The sequence below is a fragment of the Anolis carolinensis genome, chromosome 4 (assembly GCF_035594765.1).
Source record: "Anolis carolinensis isolate JA03-04 chromosome 4, rAnoCar3.1.pri, whole genome shotgun sequence".
Classification (NCBI taxonomy): Eukaryota; Metazoa; Chordata; class Lepidosauria; order Squamata; family Dactyloidae; genus Anolis; species Anolis carolinensis.
This window is the reverse complement of record NC_085844.1, coordinates 240715978-240737640: the sequence shown is the minus strand read 5'-3', so window position 1 is coordinate 240737640 and position 21663 is coordinate 240715978. Positions and strand designations below refer to the sequence as shown.

The 21663-nt window shown below is 41.8% G+C and overlaps 2 protein-coding genes across 4 annotated transcripts in view; one reads left to right on the top strand and one right to left on the bottom strand.

Annotated features, from left to right (window-relative positions):
* lama5 (laminin subunit alpha 5) overlaps positions 1–2021 on the top strand; it is a 228071-nt gene extending 226050 nt beyond the window's left edge. For all 3 annotated transcript variants that reach the window (XM_062979024.1, XM_062979023.1, XM_062979022.1), the window contains exon 80: positions 618–2021. In XM_062979024.1, coding sequence (XP_062835094.1) covers positions 618–778 — 161 coding nt within the window. In that variant the 3' untranslated portion in view covers positions 779–2021. The remainder of the gene's footprint in view (positions 1–617) is intronic.
* A 423-nt stretch (positions 2022–2444) lies between these two features.
* adrm1 (ADRM1 26S proteasome ubiquitin receptor) lies at positions 2445–17207 on the bottom strand. Its single transcript, XM_003220698.4, has 10 exons — positions 17050–17207; positions 12042–12252; positions 11615–11731; positions 11324–11447; positions 9501–9587; positions 8975–9056; positions 4379–4617; positions 4094–4251; positions 3577–3679; positions 2445–3053 (listed from the first exon to the last, which is right to left on the bottom strand). The coding sequence occupies exons 2-10, from the start codon at positions 12249–12251 to the stop codon at positions 2947–2949; spliced, it is 1227 nt and encodes a 408-aa protein (XP_003220746.1). The 5' UTR covers position 12252; positions 17050–17207; the 3' UTR covers positions 2445–2946.
* Between the last annotated feature and the right edge of the window lie 4456 nt (positions 17208–21663).

Genomic DNA, 21663 nt, shown 5'->3' with positions numbered 1-21663 from the left:
GCTATATGTCTTCTCCCAATGGGGAATCTTTTGCTGTTTGGATGCTTTCAACTAGTCTTCCTACACTCCCTAACCCTTGGCTATGCTGACTCTGACTGATGGAGGCAGTCTGACAAAGGCATATGAACGGCCGGACCTGCTCACATTTGGAATAGCAGTTCTAGCAGCCAAGGGTTTTGTTCTTAATTTTGCTACATATGCCTGCTTTCTTTGAGTGCGTGTGACTTAGGTGCATTTACCGAGCTAACTTACTTTCAAAACATTAGGGTCAATAGAAATACAGAGTAGCTATCTTGCCCTGTTTTCAGTAAGGTGGAGACAGATTTTGCATCTTGGAATAGGGCTAGGTTTGCCCAGGGGATTGTTACTCAATTTGTCATAACTTTGTGAACATTTCAATATTTTACATGGGGCTAAGCCAGGCATGGTAGGCTGTTAGGAATTGTGGGAGCTGATGACCAAAACACCTGGAGGGAGGGCCAAAGTTTGCCCATGCCTGGGTTGAACCATCATCACTTCACTTCAAAATTAGTTGTCGGGATGACTGTTGTGTTAACAAAGCGATGGGCAAATGAAAAGCCAAAGGTGTTAACAATATTTTGTTTTCTCTTCTCCAGAACTAACCAGTTTTGCTCTCGCTTCACCGCTCCACACAGCTCAATTCCCATCCTACATTGGCTGCATGCGGAATTTGGCGATTAATCGGAACCAGATTGACCCAAGGCAAGCTGGGAAAGCGAGGGGCTCTGTAGGGCTTAATGGGTGTCCCCTCATGTAGCCACCGTTTCTGTACAAGTGCAAAGTCAGGACTATGGAAATTTGCACCATTCTCCATGAAGTTCCTCTTGTAACCAGCTTTTCCTTGCTACCAGGAAACATAAGTCAGTGTTTAGTACCGACAACAGGTGCTTCCAGCAGAGTGGGCTTAGTACTGATTTCTGAAACATTTCCTCCCATGTGTCAGCGGTGAAAGGGATATGCATAGCATGTATTCCTAAAAGGCTGTCAAAGATACTCACTATAAAATATCAGATTTTATTGAAAGGCCTCTTAGCATTTCACCACGTTGAAATGTTCAAGGGACAGGAACTAATGATTTAAACATATTATGTACATGACCATCTAACTGGCCATTTCATTTTGTAACTCCTAAGCAACTTGGGTCACGAGAACAAGATCTGGGAAGCGTTTGCAGGCTGAAATAATGGAAAACCTTGGTCACTTGAGATTCAAAGCCATTTTTGTTCTCGCCTTTCCCAGTTGTCGCTAGTTACGCTTTTGGCAGCTAAGGAATTAAAGTGCCTGTGATATTACCCCCCAATTTCAACTTAATGAGAGGGAATTCTGATATCACTTTCTGAGCAAAGGATAAGTAAAAATGTACCATTATGACAGCCTGAATGTCAGAAATACAATGGAGCTTTTTGTAAGCTACATATGAAGTGTAATACATTCCTTAGGAAACTTCCAAGGTGCTTATTTCTGGCCCAAAACAGGAAGGGGAAGAGTCCTCAGCAGCCGCTTGCAGGGAAGGAAAGGGCAGCTGGTTCTGACGCACCTCTCTCTTTCTTGGGCCCAATGCCTTCAATGCTCCTTACATTCACTAACACAACAGTATATGAGTCACTTGTGCACTTAGAAATGTCCTTATATAAATATATATATATATTTGTATATATCTCACCACATGGGACAAAATATTGGTTCTGAAAGGACTTTATAACTTATCAGTATATTGGTTTTAATGTTGGGGTACATATTGTAAAATTGATTTAACAAGTCTTGGTTTCTCTTTCAGCAAATGTAATTTTATCTGTTTTGGAGCTGTACTATTAAGGCATGATTCTCTGTAAATCACTGGTACATACTTTTAATTCAAATAAAGTTTTATGGTCTATACTTTGTAAAAAAAAATATGGCACAGAACATTTTTTGTACAAAGTTGTCTAATGCAGAAGATGGGGAGCACACTTGTTGAAACAATAAATGAGGATCCCATGCTAGGACCCACTACAACAGAATCTATGGAACAGTTCTCCGAATCCATTTTGTTTAAAATTGCAAGAAATTTCAACTCAAGAGTTCAGGCAAGCTACTTTCCTTTTTCTTTTGGACAAGCCCTAAATATGTCCTTAAATGCCTATCACAGTGCCTGTCCCCCACCTACTACTTTAGTATCATATGGCTAGTACCTGCTATTTTCTGAGCATCTCTGAGAAATTCATTATGACTCCCCAAATGGGCAAATTGCTGTCCAGTTAGGATTTTACACTTCAACACGCAAAGGTTGCCAATGGACTCCCATAATCCATACACACTTTAGAGGAGGAAGATTATTGGAGGATAGATAAGCCAGCTAAAGGTTTCTGCTATTTCTTGGAACATAATGAGTTCTGCCCAAAGAAAAGGTTTTCTTTTTTTCCTCCAGAAAACTGGGATGCTCACACATGTATAGTTATTTAATCAATTTCATTGTTGTTTTTGAATATTTCAGATTATGTGAAAACATACAATGGTAAAACTAAAGCACATAGCCATACAGAACCAGAAGATGTTTCTCACCGTAAGGCTACTAGAGCCAAACTGTCACGGCAATCATCCTGCTAGGTCCAGATGAGGCCTCAGAGGAGCATAAAGTCATTTTGAGAAGGTGACTTTGTAATTAATTGCTTGTAACATTTGTAAAATGTGCCACCTTAGTGATACATCTGAATTAACACCAACCCCAGAATTACAAGTCAGCCAAATAATTTCTTAAGTGTACTTTTGAGGGTAAAGACATACACCCATATAAGGGTGTAGCAAGTGGGGAAGAAGGTCAAAATACACAGCAGTAGTTTGGCAGAGAGATCCTTTACTTATAGTTTCAGTACATGACATTACCTAGCGATCCTACTTTCCTTATAGTTAGTATCTGGGAGGACCCATAAGACACAGCTGGGAGGCCTAATCTAAGCTCATGTCTTCCTCTTCGTCCTTCTTCTCCTTTGAGTCTCCTTCCTTTTCATCAGATTTCACGTTGTTTTGCATTGCTTTTGCAAAGGCCTCCACATCTGAAATCAAAGGACAATAAATTGTAATCTAGCCAAAGAAGTTTTTACAAGTTCTCTTCCAGAAATACCATATGTACCAGGCCTGGGCAAAGTCTGGCCCTCCAGGTGTTTTGGACTTCAACTCCCACAATTTGGCTGTTAAGAATTTTGGCAGTTGAAGTCCAAAACACCTGAAGGGCCAAACTTTGCCCAGGCCTGGTCTAAACAAATTAATATAACAGATTTAAATGCAATGATCAGCTAAAAGGCACCATTCAAATAACACTGTTGCAATCCCAGCCTTCTCCTTCATCTGAACAAAGAGACGTAAGCAAAAACACAGAAAAATATCCCATTCAGTAGCCATTGCTCGAAAAGGATCTCACAACAGTCTTGAGATAAAGCTGAACAAAGCAAACCCCCCCACAATCACCCTCATCACTACTTCAGACAAATTCATAATTAAAAGATGTAGGGCCCAAAAAACCTCCAGGACAACCATCAAACTGCTCCAGTTCCATTGATGGAGATGAAACAAACTTACCTCCTTTATTTGCTGCATCTACTGCCTCTGCTGGTAAGCCAAATTGACTCATCAAAGGCCCCAGCTGCCCAGAAGCCAAGGCTGCACTGAACATACTCAGTGCCTGCAAAGAAAGAAAGGGCTAGTTCAAAATCTAAGATTTATGTCCAGTTTAGGTAGGTATCTGATGGCTCCATCTTCTAAAAAAATATATCCCTACAGGAAGAGGGTGTTAGGGACAATCATTTAGGCTCACAAACAAGCACTGCCTGCCATTTTAGCCAGGCTTCAAAAAACAACCCCTTATTTGAATTGTCTAAAAAAGCTAAGATTTTTTTTTGTAGGCTGGAGCTGAGATAGGTTTCCAGACATTTTGAACTTGAGGAGAAAAATCCCTTTTTTCAGGCTTTCAGGGGAAAATAGAATTTGTTTCGAAACATCTAGTTCTACACTTTCAAACAGTTTGCACATTCTTCCTGGTCAAGCTAGGTAGTTCTCCTGCAAGTTCTCTCTTACTGGACAGTATCATATTTTTTACCTGCTGGAACTGTGGTGAAGTCAGCGTATTCTGAATCTCATCTGCTGTCTGTGGAAGAGATTCCCCTGAAGGGAGGTAAGGCATCAAACGCTCTTGAACCTCTGTATTTGCCAAAATGGGTGCCATTATTTCAGGAGTAAGCACACTGGACAAATCAACTGGGGAAGAAGAAGACAGTACATTTATTTCACAAGCTAAAAAACTCACCAGGCATTAGCTAAAATAATCTAGAAAGACTTCGGAAAGCTCCAGGTATGATTTAGACACCACCACATTCCCTTGTACCTTGCTGCCCTCCTGCACCTGCTGGCACATTCATGGTTGCCAGGATGGTCTGGAGATCGCTCAGCTGGATGGGCTGGGTGGGGCTTGTGGCGGCGCTGGTTCCGTTTCCTGAGCTTGGAGCAGGACTGGGACTGGTGGCAGAGGCGGTGGTAGAGGCAGCAGGAGCCGTGGGCGCGGGCGTAACCCGGGTGGAAGAAGTACTGGAAGATGGCGTCACTGCTGCGGATTGGCTGCGAGAGCTAGAAAGGAATTGTTTTATAAATCTCTGCAAACATAAATCTGAGGTTTTTTTTTTGGGGGGGGGGGCAGTTTGCAATAATTACTAGTCATGTGCATTTGTATGGAATCACTGTTTTGTTTAGTTTCATTCGTTTTGTTTCATTTTCGTATTTGTCTCCCACTTTAGAAAATGGGGCACCTATACAAATTGGATTTTCGTCTCATGCACGAATAAAACATATAATGTGCTGCAGCAAGCAACTCCTAATTTCCTGACTCAAAAGTATTAGGCTCACTTGTCTCTGGAGGTGACAGAGAAAAGGGGAAAACTAAAGCAAAAAAGGGAGAAACAAGCAATTGCATAAATATGATTTGATCCAAGAAGCAGCTCAGCAGCTGCAGCTGCTCTCCCAGTTTTACCACAGTCATACATAATTTTATGTGATCTGGGGCTCAGCCCCACACACGGGGCAACTCCTGCCCTCCTTTAAGGGAGTAAATGCATCTTTCTTGGGGACAACAGAGAAATGCTGCAGCCTGCCAACAGTCTATCTGAGATCCCATGGAAAAAAACAACAACACAACAGTGTGATCATTCTATAGGAACCACCACGGGTAGGGGAAGACACAAAAGCAGCTTGGCAACGCAAGCCAGAAGAATCTTCGAAGGGACCCACCCAAGGATTCAAAATAAAAATTCCTAGTACTTTGGAAGCCCGGCGTGGCCCCATGGTTTGTTGTTTTGTAGTGTAGGATTTGGAGGCGCAAAAAGGAAAGCTGACAAATATGCAAAGTTACACGTATTTACTTTGTAAGAAGAACAAAAAACAGTGCAATGCAATGCAGATGTTAAAACATTACATACATATGTTAGATTTGCATGTAGGGTCCCTCTTATAACGGGGGTTGGTGTTTTGGGTTGGCTTGGCTTGCAGTTAAAGCCAGTACTATTTTTCTGTTGGATTCTGCCCCGATTGCAAAAGGAGAAGTTAGGCAAGAAACTAACTGGAATCAAGATCCAGGTAGCCTGGGAGTGGGAAATTAACTTTCAGGAACAACAGCTTTTCCAAAGATTTAGAGTGCTGCTGGCTGTGTTGTGCAGTGCCTACATCTCCGGCCATGTTGATCAGCCTTTTGCTTGTCACGCTGGTTGGTGGGCAGCTAAGGTAGTTCCTGGCTGCAATGGCCAAATCTGGCCACCTCTTCTTTTGGGATGCCCAGTAGGACAACGGGTCAGAAAATATCCTCGACAGGCTCATCCAGATACTGCTGTACGGAAGCCACTAGGTCTGTCCTTTGTTGCTTGCCGCTGCTCCTGTCCATGGGCCCAAACATCATGGCAAGCACCCTGGCATACAAGCCCATCTTCACAGTTCCAGGGGTGCCGGCCTCCCTGGCTGCAACGCTGGTGCTGGTGTTTGGAGTTGGAGATAGGGGTTCATTGACCAAGATGTTCCTGGTGCAAGATGGTGATTGCGATGCAGCCACTCCCTCCTCCTGTCTTGCGGTCTGCAGTCAGTGAGCCTCCATCACAGCCGACAAGAGTTTGGCCTTCCATTTCTCCTAATTGTTCTGGTTGCAGAATCCTGCTTTCAGTTGCGGACTGCATATGGTGGCCAGCATGTGCTCTGTACTTAACAGGAAAGGGTCAAGGTATTTCACAATGCAATCATAAACGCGATTCACCACCTCCTGGACCTGGGGGGGTCAGGTGTTGGGCCCCGGCAGGAACAGCCACTCTCTGCTGCTGGCTTTGAGGAGTGCCGCTGGACCCCCTGCCCAGCCCTTTCAGTGTTCCTTTATCCCAACCACAAGGCTCAGTGGGGCTGCTTCTTCACTAACGGCCTCAGTAGCCTCCAGGAAGGGATGGAGCACCAAGACAAGCTGAGCCATGATGTCCCATTGTGTCTTTGGCAGTTGGCACATGTTGTGGTGGATACTGTCCAGTGAAAGAGAGTGGATGATTTCCTGCTGCTCCACCAACCATAGCATCATGAGGTAGGTGGACTTCCAATGGGTGCTGATGGCCTGAAGGAGTTTGTATTTGGGGACTCCCAGCTGGGCCTGTTTATGAGGAAGTCTTCCACCATTGACGCTGTGGTGGAAGTAGCCCAATATTTTTCAGCACTGCTCAACAAGCTGCCTGATCTGCACAATGCTTGTACACAGCCTATGAAGCTCCTTTTGGCACAGGGACAGGCAGCACACGAGGCAGCACCCCATTACACACGAGGTGGAGTCTATGCGCCAGACATGACACTCTCATATACCCCATTTCTCGGACCACCCACACCACATTTCCCTTGGAATCAGTCACAATAAAACCAGGCCTGGCGGTTCTCTTTTTTGCCTCCGGGAGCCAGTTCACTACCATGTCCTTGATGGCACCAGCAATCTCTGCAGAAGTGTGGGCTTTGTCAAATGCTTTGATGTGGAGCATGGCCCAGCAATAACCAGTTTCCAGGTTTCCTTCTGTCTCCCACTAATGCTCAGTTAAGGAGAGGTAGGTGTGGGCTATCACAGTGCAAGTCCACAAGTTGGTGGTAAAGTGGAGGAAGGTTTTGGGGCTGGCGGTGTCCAGTCTGTGTGCAAGCAGGTCCCTACATTTCATGTACATGGAATGACCATGAAGGAGAATGTTGTGCAGGAGGAATTTTTGTACTGAGGAGCCGTGTAGCCAAGGAAGCAACAAAACCCCTTCCTCTCCACCATGTGGAAGGGCTCATTGTCCAGGGTCATCAACTCTGCTATCCACACGTCCATCTCTCAGTCAGTGGGCAGCTTTGGTTCTCTTGAATCCCTGCCCCTGGATGTGCTCCACTTCTCAAGGGTGGTCTACTTCCCCTCTCAGTCACAATGATGGGGGAACTTGTTGTACTGCTGCCGTGGCCAACACCATGCTGCTTAGGGTGTTGCCTCATGACATGGTGCATCAAGCGACTGGTGGAGAGATGCCTGATGTCCCTACCCCGGCTGATATTTGCATTATAGTGCCAGTAAACAGCAAACATCGAATCCTCTGGATCAATTTCAAAGTGATCCCACGCAGAGGAACGATGCCTCGATGATGACTTAGGGGCAACAACAGTACTTATCTGGGAGGTGGCAATTGTTGACTGAGATGACGTCACGGGGGTGAACTGGAATGCATGTTCTCTTCCACCACAGGCACCACCATCTGCACTACCTCCTCCTCCCACATCTCTCAAACAAACACATCATTATCATCATCCTCATGATCATTCTCCTCCTCCTCCTCCTCCACCTCCTTCTCTTGCCCAATGCCCTGGGAATCATCCACACTGGGACTGTTGAAAATCCATAGTAACGCGGACTTATCCAAGGGAAAAAGTTCTTTGCTATCTTCCAAGTTTTCCTCTGGAGGCTGGGCAAGAGGTAAACTTGGACTATCAGAATGGAAACTGGTTGTCCTGTAAACCCTAGGTGGAATCATGAGTGTTTCTTCTCGCATTTCTGTAGCAGGAAAGGATGCAGAAGATTTTGCTACTTCTTTTCCTCTCCCTACAGCTTCCCTTGAAGGATTTTGGACAAAGGTAGGAGTTGACCCAGAGCCTGCAGCAGCATAACTACCGCCAGCAGAACTCCTATTTCTGAAGTTGGAGTTTTCAGAAGATCTGTAATTTGAATTTTCAGAATTATAACACCACCCAACAGTATCAGTCTTTGGAATGCTTTTATTTTTAGTACAGACAAAATCCCAACTTTAAGTGCTGTCAGTGCACTGGCCATACTTGGGCCAAGCTCTGTGTGCCGCAAAGTGGCATTGGAAGGCTGGCCAGACATTGCCAGGCTCCCTTTCAAGGTGGCACGAGACACCCACCCAGAGAAAGGCTGCTGGCTTGTTATACTGTGGTGGAAAAAAAAAGCTAGCTCCCAAGGGTTGGGGATCAGAAAGGAGGAAAATCAACCAAGGAGGAAAGGAAACGTAGTTTTCCCAAGAGCCAAGCTCCGTGTGCCTCCAAGTGCGTTGGAAGGCTGACCAGACACGTCCAGGCTCCCTTTCAGAGCAACATGGGACACCCACCCAGAGAAAGGCCACTGGCCCCTTATACAGCGGTGAAAGAAAATGCTAGCTCTTCTTTGAAAGGTAGGTGCTGGGATTTGTGAAGTGGTAGGGGTGGGTTTGGCTGGGAAGGATGCGGGTTCATCCTAGAGTACTACAACTAAGTTAAGGGGCTCCAACAGGTTTAATATAGTGACTATCTGACACAGACTCACACAAGTGCACCTCATAGGAACATATAATGAACAGGAACATGTAATGCTGAAATATTTCAATGGAGTTTGAGCACCTCCCAGTATTTAGTGATATTTTCTTTGTTATTAAAGGCAGTTACAAGCTCTGGATCCTCTTACCTTGAAGAGGAACTGCTAGTTGGGGGCCCTCCGCTTCCCAGAAGACTTGCCAGACCGGGGCCTGTGAGGGCACCAAGGCCACCTTTCGCAAGAAACAAAAGAGCATTCACTTAGGCACTGGTTTCTTTTTAGAAAGAAATCTAATACACTGCTATCGGAACTTCTTTAGCTACTTCCAATGTGTCTGATTTACAGTACCCATGCATATGTTACAAGATATAGATGTGTGGTTTCTTTTCATAATTTCCTTCTTGAGACTAGAGGCTTCATCTCCCAGTGCATGTAAGGTAAACAAAGGGGCTTAGGCTATATTAACATTGCATTTGTCCCCAACACTCTTGTTTCCCCACCACTTCTAGCAATCATATCCACTGTAAAGCGAAACCTTCCTCTGGGTATATCTGCCATTCCATAAGTAAGTGGCACTCCCTCCACTTTCCTATACCCCTTTATCCAGTTTGTGACTCAGAATGGGCCAAACCCAGGCAAATGCTAATATTGGCATACATCTACAAAAGCATCTTACCAAGTCCACCTAAGCCTGTTGGTCCAATCAGCTGCATGAGCTGGTTATGGCTCATGTTTCCTAGAAGGCTTTGCAAGCCACCTTCACCTAGAAAGAAATTAAAGAAAATGTGGAGTATGACATTCACACATTCTTACAGGCTTCAATTTAAAAACCAGGCAATGTTAAATTGACAGAAAAAAATGAGGAAAGTCCTATGGCAATTCCAAATATGCAATATATGTTCCTGTAGTGAACTGGTGCTTTCCAGATTATATCCTGTTTTTCAAAACAACATAGAACTTTCATATCAACCTGCAGTTTTAATGTTGAAGACCCTTCATAGGTACTGGTATTTTAGGATAGTTGGCACAATTATGGGATAATAATAATAACTTTATTTGTAGACTGCCCTCCCTCCCTGAGGGGACTCAGGGTGGTTTTCATACAAAAAGGCGAACATTCAATGCCAAAGTTTCACAAAAATCAACATAATAACATCAAAAACTTATATCTAATAAGAAAATAAAAATTAGAAATATGATAATAAAAAACAAGTGCAAAGATGTAAGGAAATATAATTAAATTAATAACACATAGGTTACACTAAAATTACACTAAAATACATGTGCACTTGACAATTAGATAATTAAGATGTATAAAAAGTGTCCAATATCAGTTATAATTTAAAATAAACCATAGCAGCCATAGATTTTATTACCACTTTCTTAATACCTGGGTTTCTCATTTACTGATTTGGTATTATTATTATTGTTATTATTATTATTATTATGTACACGTGGTATACAGAATGCAAAAGAGGGGAAAACAATCAAATGCACATAATACAAATAGATCTGTCCACCAAACACACCCCTTCTCATGAACCACCATCCATGACTTCTGATACCACTCAGTGTAAAACTAATATCTCATTAAAAACCTACCTTTAATTTTTTATTAATATATTCCCCGTGTGGCTACTTTAAAGTCTACATTTGTCTTCCTTTCTAAATATTCAAATGCAACCCTCCATTTTCTAGCAAAATCTTAATTATTTCATCCCCGACTATCATTAGAGAACTTGGTCCTTTGAATATAGTCTAAATTTTAATCTCTAGTCCTTTATAAATAACTATTTCCCCCACTTCCATGATTTTGCTATTATTAATCTTGTAGCAACAAAACTGCATTGACAAATTTCTACATCTTCTTTACTAGTTATTTCACAAAAGAGCTGCTATAGAGCAGATTGATGTCTTTATAGTTGTGGAGTCCATGTTTCTGAATGAAAATAGGCAAAGTTAAATTGCTGTAGTCCCAGACAAAGTTACTTTCCTCACCTTGGCTTGCAATGAGGAATAAATTGTTGCTTTTAATTCCAGGTATGAAACAGGCAGCCCCCAGTGAGCAAGTGCTGATTCAAAAAATAAAATGTCCTTACTTTTAAAGCAGTTGGTTGGTTTTTTTTTGGTTTTTTTTTGGGGGGGGGGGATTGTGAAAGCTCTGTCTCCGGAGACAGGAATTCGTGGCTCCTAGCATCGGCTGAGCTAAAAACGAGCTATCTTTCCGCATCCATTTGATCTTGGCATGAGGGCCGGAAAAGACTAAGGTATTTTCCTCCCACTATTTTCGTGCTTACTGCAACTCGCTTTTCCAACTGCTTATTTACTGCTTTAGTATTACTGACATTTTTGCTTTTACAGAAAATCTGCTTTTATTTTAATGTGATATTTAAATCAGTTCTATTTGGATATATTATGCTAAAACATGAGCCGGAAAACAAAAAGCGGAAGTATCGAACTGTTATACAAATAAAGTTTATACAGAAAAGGAGTCTGTACCTCCAAGAGCGGAAAGTTCATGGCCTCCACTTCCGCTGCCACCCAGAGCTCCAGGCATTGGTGGGTTATTGAGATACTCATTCACCTTACGGCAGTGCTCTTCATCTTTCTCAGACTTCGGTTCCTGAAAGAATAAATTATAAATTATTGCACTGCAATGGAGAAGTCAAACCTATAACATCACATTATTCCTAGTAAACATAGCTTCCGTTACACAACAGCAAACTGACAGCAGTCTCCAGATAAGAGAACAGAAAGGAGTAGGCCCTTGAGACTAATGCAATTACGGACCTGCATCCAAAAGAAGAGTCGCTTGGATCCAGCTTTGAATTTCAACACATATACACGGCCAGTAGTACACTGAGGAACTCGCTTAAACTCACAGTCATCAGGAAAAATAATCAAATCCTGAAAACAGAGAAAGAAAAGTACACATTCATTCCAAAAAGCTATCAAGATACAGTTTAAAATCTATCAGAACGATTAGGAGGGGCTTCACATATAAAAGGAAGATGCACAAGTTATGCTTCTAGGGAACCTGCGTATCTTCTTCTAGCCTGACGCATAAATTGCAGAGACATTTCACGTTTTGCTAATGGCAATGTGTGTTTCTGCAAGTCATAGATCTCTTTCACACAAGGATACTACTTTAAATCATCCCTGTACATATAAGGAAGTACAGATCTACATAAAAAGAAGGTTAGTGCATTTTACTTACATCCTCCACATTCCCAGAAGTCCTGTCTTTCCAACAGAAATGAATCAGGGAGTCATCCGTTTGCTGGATGTACACAAGACCTTTCCTTTTATCCGGTGTCACAGTGCTGCCTTTCAAAGACATCTTTCCTGCACGAAACTCTACCAGGTATTTGCTAGATGAGCCCCGGGAGCCCGGCACCAGGCTTGGAAATAAAGCCCCAGAAGACATCCTGCAAACAGTCAAAGGTTCATTATGATCTCTTTTCTCTCATGCACAGAGTTCTATTGACACCCAAATCTACAGATATGCCAACAAAACAGTTTTCAAGAGAGTCAACAGACTTTTAGAACTTAGCATTAGTTTAAAGGAGCCTAAAAGGGGGGGGGGGGGACCAAAATGGAATTATTGCTGAACCTAAACCTTCTCAAACAGATTCCTAGTTATGCTGAATCATTCAAACAATCATTTCAAATTAATAATGAACTATGCATGGCATGAAATGGTAAGGGACAAACAGCTCATATCAGCAGCCACAGGTATCATTATTCATTCTGGTAGATACTGTATCTTTCCTTGTTTACTTTGCATACGATAAATTCTTCTCTTTACTCAGGTCTAGTACCAACTCTTAAATCCTCCTCTTTGTTGTTGGCAAGCTTTGACAGGATCTAAGATTTGGATTTAAAACATCTGGTATCATTCAACTGAAAAGCCAGGATGGTATTCAAGATGTATTTAAGCAGTGTCTACTAAGAAAGGGCTGGAAAACCATTACTGTGATGTACCATCTGCTTGGAGTAGAGAGACACATACACCAGCAAATCATTACAAGCAAGATTGTTCTTCCAGTTCAGTCATTTTGACAGAGGCCTACTTGTAATTTTGGGTGCATAGAAAGTGAAAAACAGCCAAAAGATTCGAGAAAATTGCAAGTCCATAATCCAAATATAGTCAGAAAACTCTTGCATTCAGGCTTTGTTTTCCAAAGCAGCTTCCTCTTCTGTCATCTCACTGCTACTCCACAGTCAAATGATATCTATTTTTGCTGGCTACAGCTCAGCTCCTTCAAATATATTCTGACTCCAAAAGCCAAGAGTTCCCCAGTCACCTAAGACTATGACACAAAACATTTTTATGATGCCGGTGCTTTGGGGCATATCAAATGATCTCTTGAGTAAGAATTAGTGATGCAAGAGTTGCGAAGAAAAAACAGAAGAAAAAGCAGAAGGTGGAAAATTCATCAGGAAAGTATTATTTTTCCAGTTGCTTTTCTAAAGAAACACAATATTGTTCTCTTTCTCTCAGTGAACTCATGGCAAGTCGATCCAAAGTTGACTACAGTGAGTCAATTCCATCACAGAAAGACGTTTTGCCCATGTTTGCTAATTCATGCATAAAGGGAAAACTATTCAGATTGGTGTGTTTGAATCAGGGGTGAGAAAGGTTTCAAAGATCAGAAGACTGTGACTCCAAAAATGTATTTTCAGAAACTTTTTATCAAGATTGGAATTCCACTTGACTTTTAAAAAAAAATCCCATAACAGTCCTATCACATTAAAATAAAGCCTTTGAGTTTAAAGCAGTCCCTCACAACCTATGGACGGCCCTCCAGGTGTTTTGGACTTGAGCTCCAATAATTTCTGTCCACTGGGCATGCTGGTGAAGGCTTCTGGGAGTTGGAGTCTCAAAAATCTGGAGAGCTACAGGTTGGGCAGGCCTGGTATAGAATAACGCTCATTAAACTATCTGATGTAGGGAGTCAACAGGAGTTTTTTCCCCCAGTGTGCTTGGGATTGGCATGATATTTGTGACCACTGCCCACAACTGTTTCCCTCTCTCCTGGGAAATGACAACTCTTAATACCACTATTCTAGATAGAAGGACTACTCCAGCAGACTCCCAAGAAACATTTTGTCTTTATTTTTTACTATTTTTTTCAGAATGGGGCATCTGGAGACAGCAAAAACAACACCGAGGACTGACACAAACTGGACAGCAAATAATTCCTATTCCTGCTTTACGTATTTGTAAAAAGTATTATATTTTTAAACAAAGCACCCACATTTAATAATTTCTAAGCTTATTAGATGGGTGGCAGCAATGTCCTATATGCTGTCAACGTAACTAGGAAAATAAATTTGGAAATAGGCTAATTTTTATTTTATTTATTTCGTGTCAAAAGTATGGCATAAATAAGTATAAAACTGATAAAATAAAGAGAGCTCAAGCAGCTAAATAATTTTAGATCAAAAATGGGCAACAGCAACCGCATTGTCTGTAGCTTTAAACAGTTCTTCCCCTGTGCATGAGGCAGGGCATTGTGGGCAAGCATGCAGATGCTGAGTTTTTTGTTCTGTTTCGCAATCAAACAAGGTGCAGGATTCTTCTAGGTAGTGCCATTTTACCAGGTTGTCTTTGGATCTGCCAACTCCACTTCTGAGTCTGTTCAGGGACTTCCAAGTTGCCCATTCTTGGTTTTCCCCTGGAGGAAGACCTTCGTATGGGGCCATCAAGTTGGAATTGCCTGATTTTTCTGCCCAGATGGATATTTTTGCTGTTGCTTGAGGAACATTTAGAGGAGTGGTGGTTCCTTGTTTTAAATCTACTCGAAAGAGGCTGATAGCCATACAGCGAGTGGCTTTCAGTGTTCAACCTTCTCTCACAATTGGCAACAACTTCCCGTCACACATCCAGGGGGAGGGGGGGACAGATGCCAGCTAGCTGTGATTATTCTACATGTTTCATTCAGTGTTATATTCACCTGCTCCGAGTGAATTGTGTAATATATTTGACTGAAATGCAAAGCAGGTGTACATCTCTGCCAGATAATACTATCTAAGTATAGTGAAAGCATTATGTATGTATATAGGTGCCTTCAGGTTTCCTGTTGACTTACGGCAACCCCATAAATTTCATAGGATTTTCTTAGGCTCGGATATGGTTTTCCATTTCCTTCCTCTGAAATGCAGGCTACAGAACCTGGTAGCCTCTCAATCAAGCCATAACCAGGGTTGACCCTGCTAAGCTTCCAAGATTAGATAGGATCTGAAGCCTTTAGGGCAGAGTTTCTCAAACTTCCTCCAGATGTTTTGGACTTCAGCTTCCACAATTCCTAATAATAATAATAATACAACTTTATTTATATACTACTCTATCTCCTCGAGAGGACTCAGGGTGGTTCCCTGAGCTGGTAAACTGACTGGGATTTCTGGGAGCTGAAGTCCAAAACACCAGTTCCTTCAAGGTCAAGCCAGTCACTTCAAGGATACCATCCATCCATCTTTTTTATGTATCTTATTGTATTTATTCATGTTGTGAGCTGCCCCAAGTCCCTTGGGGAGATGGGGCGGGCTATAAACAAAGTTTATTATTATTTATATTATTTGTTTTATACTATTTGAATTGTGTTTCATTTAAATTGTACTAATTATTATTATTATTATTATTATTATTATTATTATTATTACTTATTATTATTTATTACTATACAAGACACTGAATATTTGCCTTTTTATGTTTGTGAGCAGCCCCGAATTCCCATGGGGAAATGGGGTGGGATATAAATAAAGTCGTGATGTTGTTCTTTTTTTGTGCTGAAGCAGATTATCTCTTTGACAACACCTACGCAATATACAGGGTGTGGATAGAATTATAGAGTTGGAAGAGACCTCATGGGCCATCCAGTCCAACCCCCTGCCAAGAAGCAGGAAAACGCATTCAAAGCACCCCGGACAGATGGCCATCCAGCCTCTGCTTAAAAGCCTCCAAAGAAGGAGCCTCCACCACAGTCCAGGGGAGAGTTCCACTGCCAAACAGCTCTCATGGTGAGGAAGTTCTTCCTGATGTTCAGGTGGAATCTCCTTTCCTGTAGTTTGAGGCCATTGTTCTGCATCCTAGTCTCCAGGGCAGCAGAAAACAAGCTTGCTCCCTCCTCCCTATGACTTCCCTTCATGTATTTGTACATGGCTATCATGTCTCCTCTCAGCCTTCTCTTCAGCAGGCTAAACATGCCCAGTTCTTTAAGCCGCTCCTCATAGGGTTTGTTCTCCAGACTCTTGATCATTTTAGTTGCCCTCCTTTGGATGCTTTCCAGGTTGTCAACATCTCCCTTCAATTGCGGTGCCCAGAATTGGACACAGTATTCCAGGTATGGTCTGAACCCAGTTTCAACGCAGAGTTGTTTGAAGATGACAAAGTGTTACAATTACACAAAGAAAGTTAGTTTAATAATGATGTACAGCAGAGTCTCACTTATCCAACATTCGCTTATCCAACGTTCTGGATTATCCAACGCAGTCTGCCTTTTAGTAGTCAATGTTTTTGTAGTCAATGTTTTCAATACATTGTGATGTTTTGGTACTAAAGTCGTAAATACAGTAATTACTACGTAGCATTACTGCATACTGAACTACTTTTTCTGTCAAATTTGTTGTTAAACATGATATTTTGGTGCTAAATTTGTAAAATTATAACCTAATTTGATGTTTAATAGGCATTTCCTTAATCCCTCCTTATTATCCAACATATTTGCTTATCCAACGTTCTGTTGGCCCATTTATGTTGGATAAGTGGGACTCTACTGTATATACAGCAGGCCTGGGCAAACTTGAGCCCTCCAGTTTTGGACTTCAACTCCCACAATTCCTAGCAGTGCTAGGAATTGAGGGAGTTGAAGTCCAAAACACCTGGACGGCCCAAGTTTGCCCAGGCCTGCTATATATACACACAAACATGAATACACATGTCTACACACACACATGTCTACACACACATATAGATTCGGAATCTAGCATTCACCCAAGAGACTGCAACCAGACTGGCCACAAATGTTTGTACTGGCCCTTTAAATATAAAGAGAGGCTCGAGGACTACACTGCGCATGCCCAGTAGCCACAAGAGGTGAAAGTGGGGTAAGAGAGCGAGCAGATCATGGCGGAGGGGCAAGAAGGCATGGAGGAAAACCCAACGCAGCCCTGACGCCTTCCTCCGCAGCCCTGCCTTTCTCCTTTCCTCTCATCTGCCTTACCTTCGGCTTCTCTCTCCTCAGAGCCCCTTCCAAATGCAGCCTCGGCGCCTTTTTTCCGGTTCCCTCTGGCACACCGGAAACCCGCCCCCTCCCGTCCTCCTCCCCTCCTATTGGTGGGCGAGCCCTCCTTCGGCCGCAGCGCCGCCTGTCACTCAAGCCGCCTTGCGAGACTGAGCTGGCCAGGCGCGACCGGCATGCACCGCGCCGCCTCTATTGTGCTGTGTCACGCCGGCAGGGCGGAAGGAGGGGCGCGCGGCCTCTAGCGGCCGCCGTAGGAAACGCAGGCGCATTGCGTCATCATCATGGTTATGACTTCATTCATGCTTGTAGCTGAAAACAACTTTATTTACAGAATATTGCCCACTTGCATAAAGGATATCTGTATTTATATGCAAACACACTATTCCAAAAAAAGAGGATATATGTATTTTATGTAAATGCACCATTCCAAAAATATTAGATATATATTTTTATTTTTATGCAAATACACCTGTCTAAAAAAAGGATTTGTTTTATTTTTATGCAAATACACCATTCCAAAAAAAAAGGATATGTGTATTTTAGACAAATGCACAATTCCAAAAAGGATATATATTTTATTTTTATGCAAACAAGCTATTCCAAAGAAAGGATATTATCATGTATTTTATGCAAATGCACCATTCCAAAAGAAAGATTTTATTTTATGCAAATGCACAATTCCAAAAAGGATATATTTTTATGCAAATACAGCATTCCAAAAAAGGATATGTATTTTATGAAAATACACAATTCCAAAAAATGATATGTATTTTATTTTTATGCAAATACACCATTCCAAAAAAAGGATATGTGTATTTTAGACAAATACACCATTCCAAAAAGGATATATATTTTATTTTTATGCAAACAAGCTATTCCAAACAAAGGATATATTAATTTTATGCCAATGCACCATTCCAAAAAAAGGATATATTTTATGCAAATACAACATTTCAAAAAAGGATATATATATATGCAAATGAATCATTCCAAAAAATGATATATGTATTTTATGCAAATGCCCCATTCCAAAAAAATTATTGTCGAGATTTGCAGTTCTCCTAGGCCCTGAGGATGCTTGGTGAGTTAGCTAGTATGGATAACGAATCGGGAATCAGGAACTGAAGACTCCACCAGGATGAAAACAAGCGACAGAGGCTTTATTCAATCTGCGCAAAAGGGACACTTGTAAAGCACAGGTGCACGAAGGGTACAAGTGTAAAAGTATTGGACATTCCATAACCTATTGCAAAACATAACTTATTGCATAAGTTATTGGAACATAACTGCACCCAGTCTATGGGCACATATTCTTTTGGCAAATGTGAATCTCCATGAATATGTGGAGACTACCTTTGGAAACCAATAGTCACAAAAAGCATAACCTGTTAGAAGTCAACTCTTTTAACAAGTGATATTCACAAGCATTAATGTAATGACACACAGGTAACTTCAGCTGTTAAACTGAAGAACCATGTATTTAGACTGCCAAGGGTAAAGACATGCCACTACAAAAATACATTTGTTTAGCAGAGGATGGTTGTTTCTTTGCAGCTGAAGTTGCCCAAAAGATATACACTCCCTTTAAACCTCTTAGTTAAAATATGCACTCAGAGATAAAAACAAAGTCTTTTTTTGAAAAATAACATATCCTGTATTAATTCACCATACAGGCACATTTCTTAATAAAGTTCAGTTACAGATAGTGTCAGCGTGGTGGTCAGGGTGCATGCTGTGTGGGTTTCTTCAAACACCATTGATCCTCTGCACACCAGCACCCTGATGAATTGGTTGCAATCGTCTGCCACACCAATTCCTCTGTTCAATGTCAGACTCAAACACATCCGTAGTCTGAATTCCAAACATTTATTACAATATCTATAATACATATTTACAAAGCATAGCAAAAGCCATCGCTCTGAGCTGGCATTTCTCTATAGCCTCTTGCCTCTGCAAGCACCAGCTCAACACACTCAGAGATAAGAAAACACATTCCTCAGTCCGAAGGAAGTTCCCGGTCTCCAAGGCCGGAAATCATGCCTGATAGGTCATAGCAGTCACAACAGCTTGTCAGTCAAACTAGCCTGCTGTTAACTGTTTCATTGCTGAAACATACACTCTTGCAAAAAAGCAGAAAACATTTGATTTACATTTCATACACATACAACCATAATCCAACAGATAGAATAGAGTTCTACTCTGTGTGTGTTGAGAACACAGGGTATCAGTCTTTATCAATAGTTCATAATCTTTAGTATAGTTGTACTCACTGAAGTCCATAAGCAAATATTGAACTCTCTAAACTGACTTCTCTACTGAAGTCTAAACAGCAACTTGTATGCATTCACCTCCTCAGAGGTCCAATGCAAGACATCTGCTCCCATTGAAGTCTAAACAGATACTTCTCCATTGAAGTCCAAATAGATACTGAATACAAAATGGAGTTTTGAGTCTGCACATGCCCAGTATAATCATATGTCTATAGCTCCTCCCACACCAAAGAGTCAAATAAATGGTAAATCAACATACACATAGAATACAGGATACCAAATATACACATTGCTATTTACAACAAAAAGTACATTCACAAGCAGACATCTTTATACACAAAAGTTCCTATTCACTGACATTGGCCCGTTTTGAAATTTCCCTCCCTCTTCCCTGATGGGCCATTTGGCGGAGCCAGCTGGCATTTGATTGGCTGGGAGACAAATCCAAGCCAGTGTGCTTCACCTTGATTGGCAAAAGTGCTGGTGACATAGCCGGGGATCTCCTCCCAGCTGGGCAGGGAAACCCAGAATCCTCAAATCAGCCGGTGGAGGTGGTCTAAGGTATGTAGGGAGGGAGCCCCAGGGGCCATGTCAGCTCCTGGGTGTGTATTTTAGGAATGCAAAGAACAAATAAAAAGTCCAAAGCCGATTTGACAGATTTATGTAAATGTGTGGCCCTGCCAGATGACACAATGGGGGTGTTATCCCAGATGGGTTCCCAAGTCCAGAGACAAATGGAGAGTCCAGAGATGTAGGTGTGCAGGTGGGATTGCAATCAGTTTCGGTCTGGACTTTTGTCCTGTGACTGTCCAAGATCTCCAAGAAGGTATCTTGGAGCCTTGAACGGATGGCCTCCTCTTGGGATCCGGACCGGTCCTTTGACTAGAGATTATGATCCATCTCTGGTTGGCATCTGGGGTGTGGCTGTGGTGTCTGAAAGATTGCTCAAAGGGAGAGGTTACTGGAGTTCATAGTTTTGAGTACATGAACATTTGCCTTCCTTTTATAGAATTTAATAAAATAATAATAAAAGTAATGAAAATGATAAAAATAGAAGAGAAACAGTCTTTGGGTGATGTTTAGTATGGCATGGGGAGAGGGATGAGGAGATATGAGAAATGGGGGAAGATCAGCCTTTTATTATATTTTTAGCTCATTCGATTATGGGTACATTCGCAGAAGGAGGAAAAAAGTAATGAGAGAAGTCAAGGGAGAAACACAGTAACTAGGGAAGGAATGGGGGGAACTACAAAGTGGTCGGGGCCAGGAAATGGGGGTGCTTTGGCTACTGTGTGGTCTCTGGCTGGCTTCCTGATGATCAGCTGCCAAATCTCCGCAGCTGCAGATAGTCGTAGTATGGGTGTGTGGGAGTCTGGGAGGGAGGGTTGCTGCTGGTCTTGGGGGGATTGAGGGACCACGAGGGACAGAGACAGTTTCCAACTAATTATGCCCTCCGTCCTTTGGAGAACTGCAGATCTTTTATTTGGGGGGGATGTCTAGGGTTTTCAATAAAATCTCAAGCATTTCGGATAAAAGATAGATTTGGAAAGGCTCCAGCCCTCATTGGCTGAGAAGTGACGAAAGGCCTTGTAAAACTGTAACTCCATAAAGACTTTCTTTATATAGAGTAGTCTCTCACTTATCCAAGACTCACTTATCCAAGGTTCTGGATTATCCAAGGCATTTTTTTAGTCAATGTTTTCAATATATCATGATATTTTGGTGCTAAATTCGTACAGTAATAAGTACAACATAACATTACTGCGTATTGATCTACTTTTTCTGTCAAATTTGTTGTATAACATGACGTTTTGGTGCTTAATTTGTAAAATCATAACCTAATTTGATGTTTAATCGGCTTTTCCTTAATCCCTCCTTATTATCCAAGATATTTGCCTATCCAAGGTTCTGCCGACCTGTTTAGCTTGGGTAAGTGAGACTCTACTGTGCATTTCAGATTTCAATATTAATGTCAAAAATATATAGTATTGGATTTATGCTACATTAGAATGGTACAGACAAATATCACTTAAACAGTAAATATTAAAGGTGTCAGCACCAAACTAATCTGGGAAGCAGATACAAATCCGTTCATTATATAGGATGCTGTTAAATCTCCCATATCTGACCGTTGTATCAAGCTGATCAAATATAGCTTGAGTGAATATTTTCCTAAAATGTTTCGGCATTTGTGTTTTTAGATACAGTAGAGTCTCACTTATCCAAGCCTCGCTTATCCAAGCCTCTGGATAATCCAAGCCATTTTTGTAGTCAATGTTTCCAATATATCGTGATATTTTGGTGCTAAATTCATAAATACAGT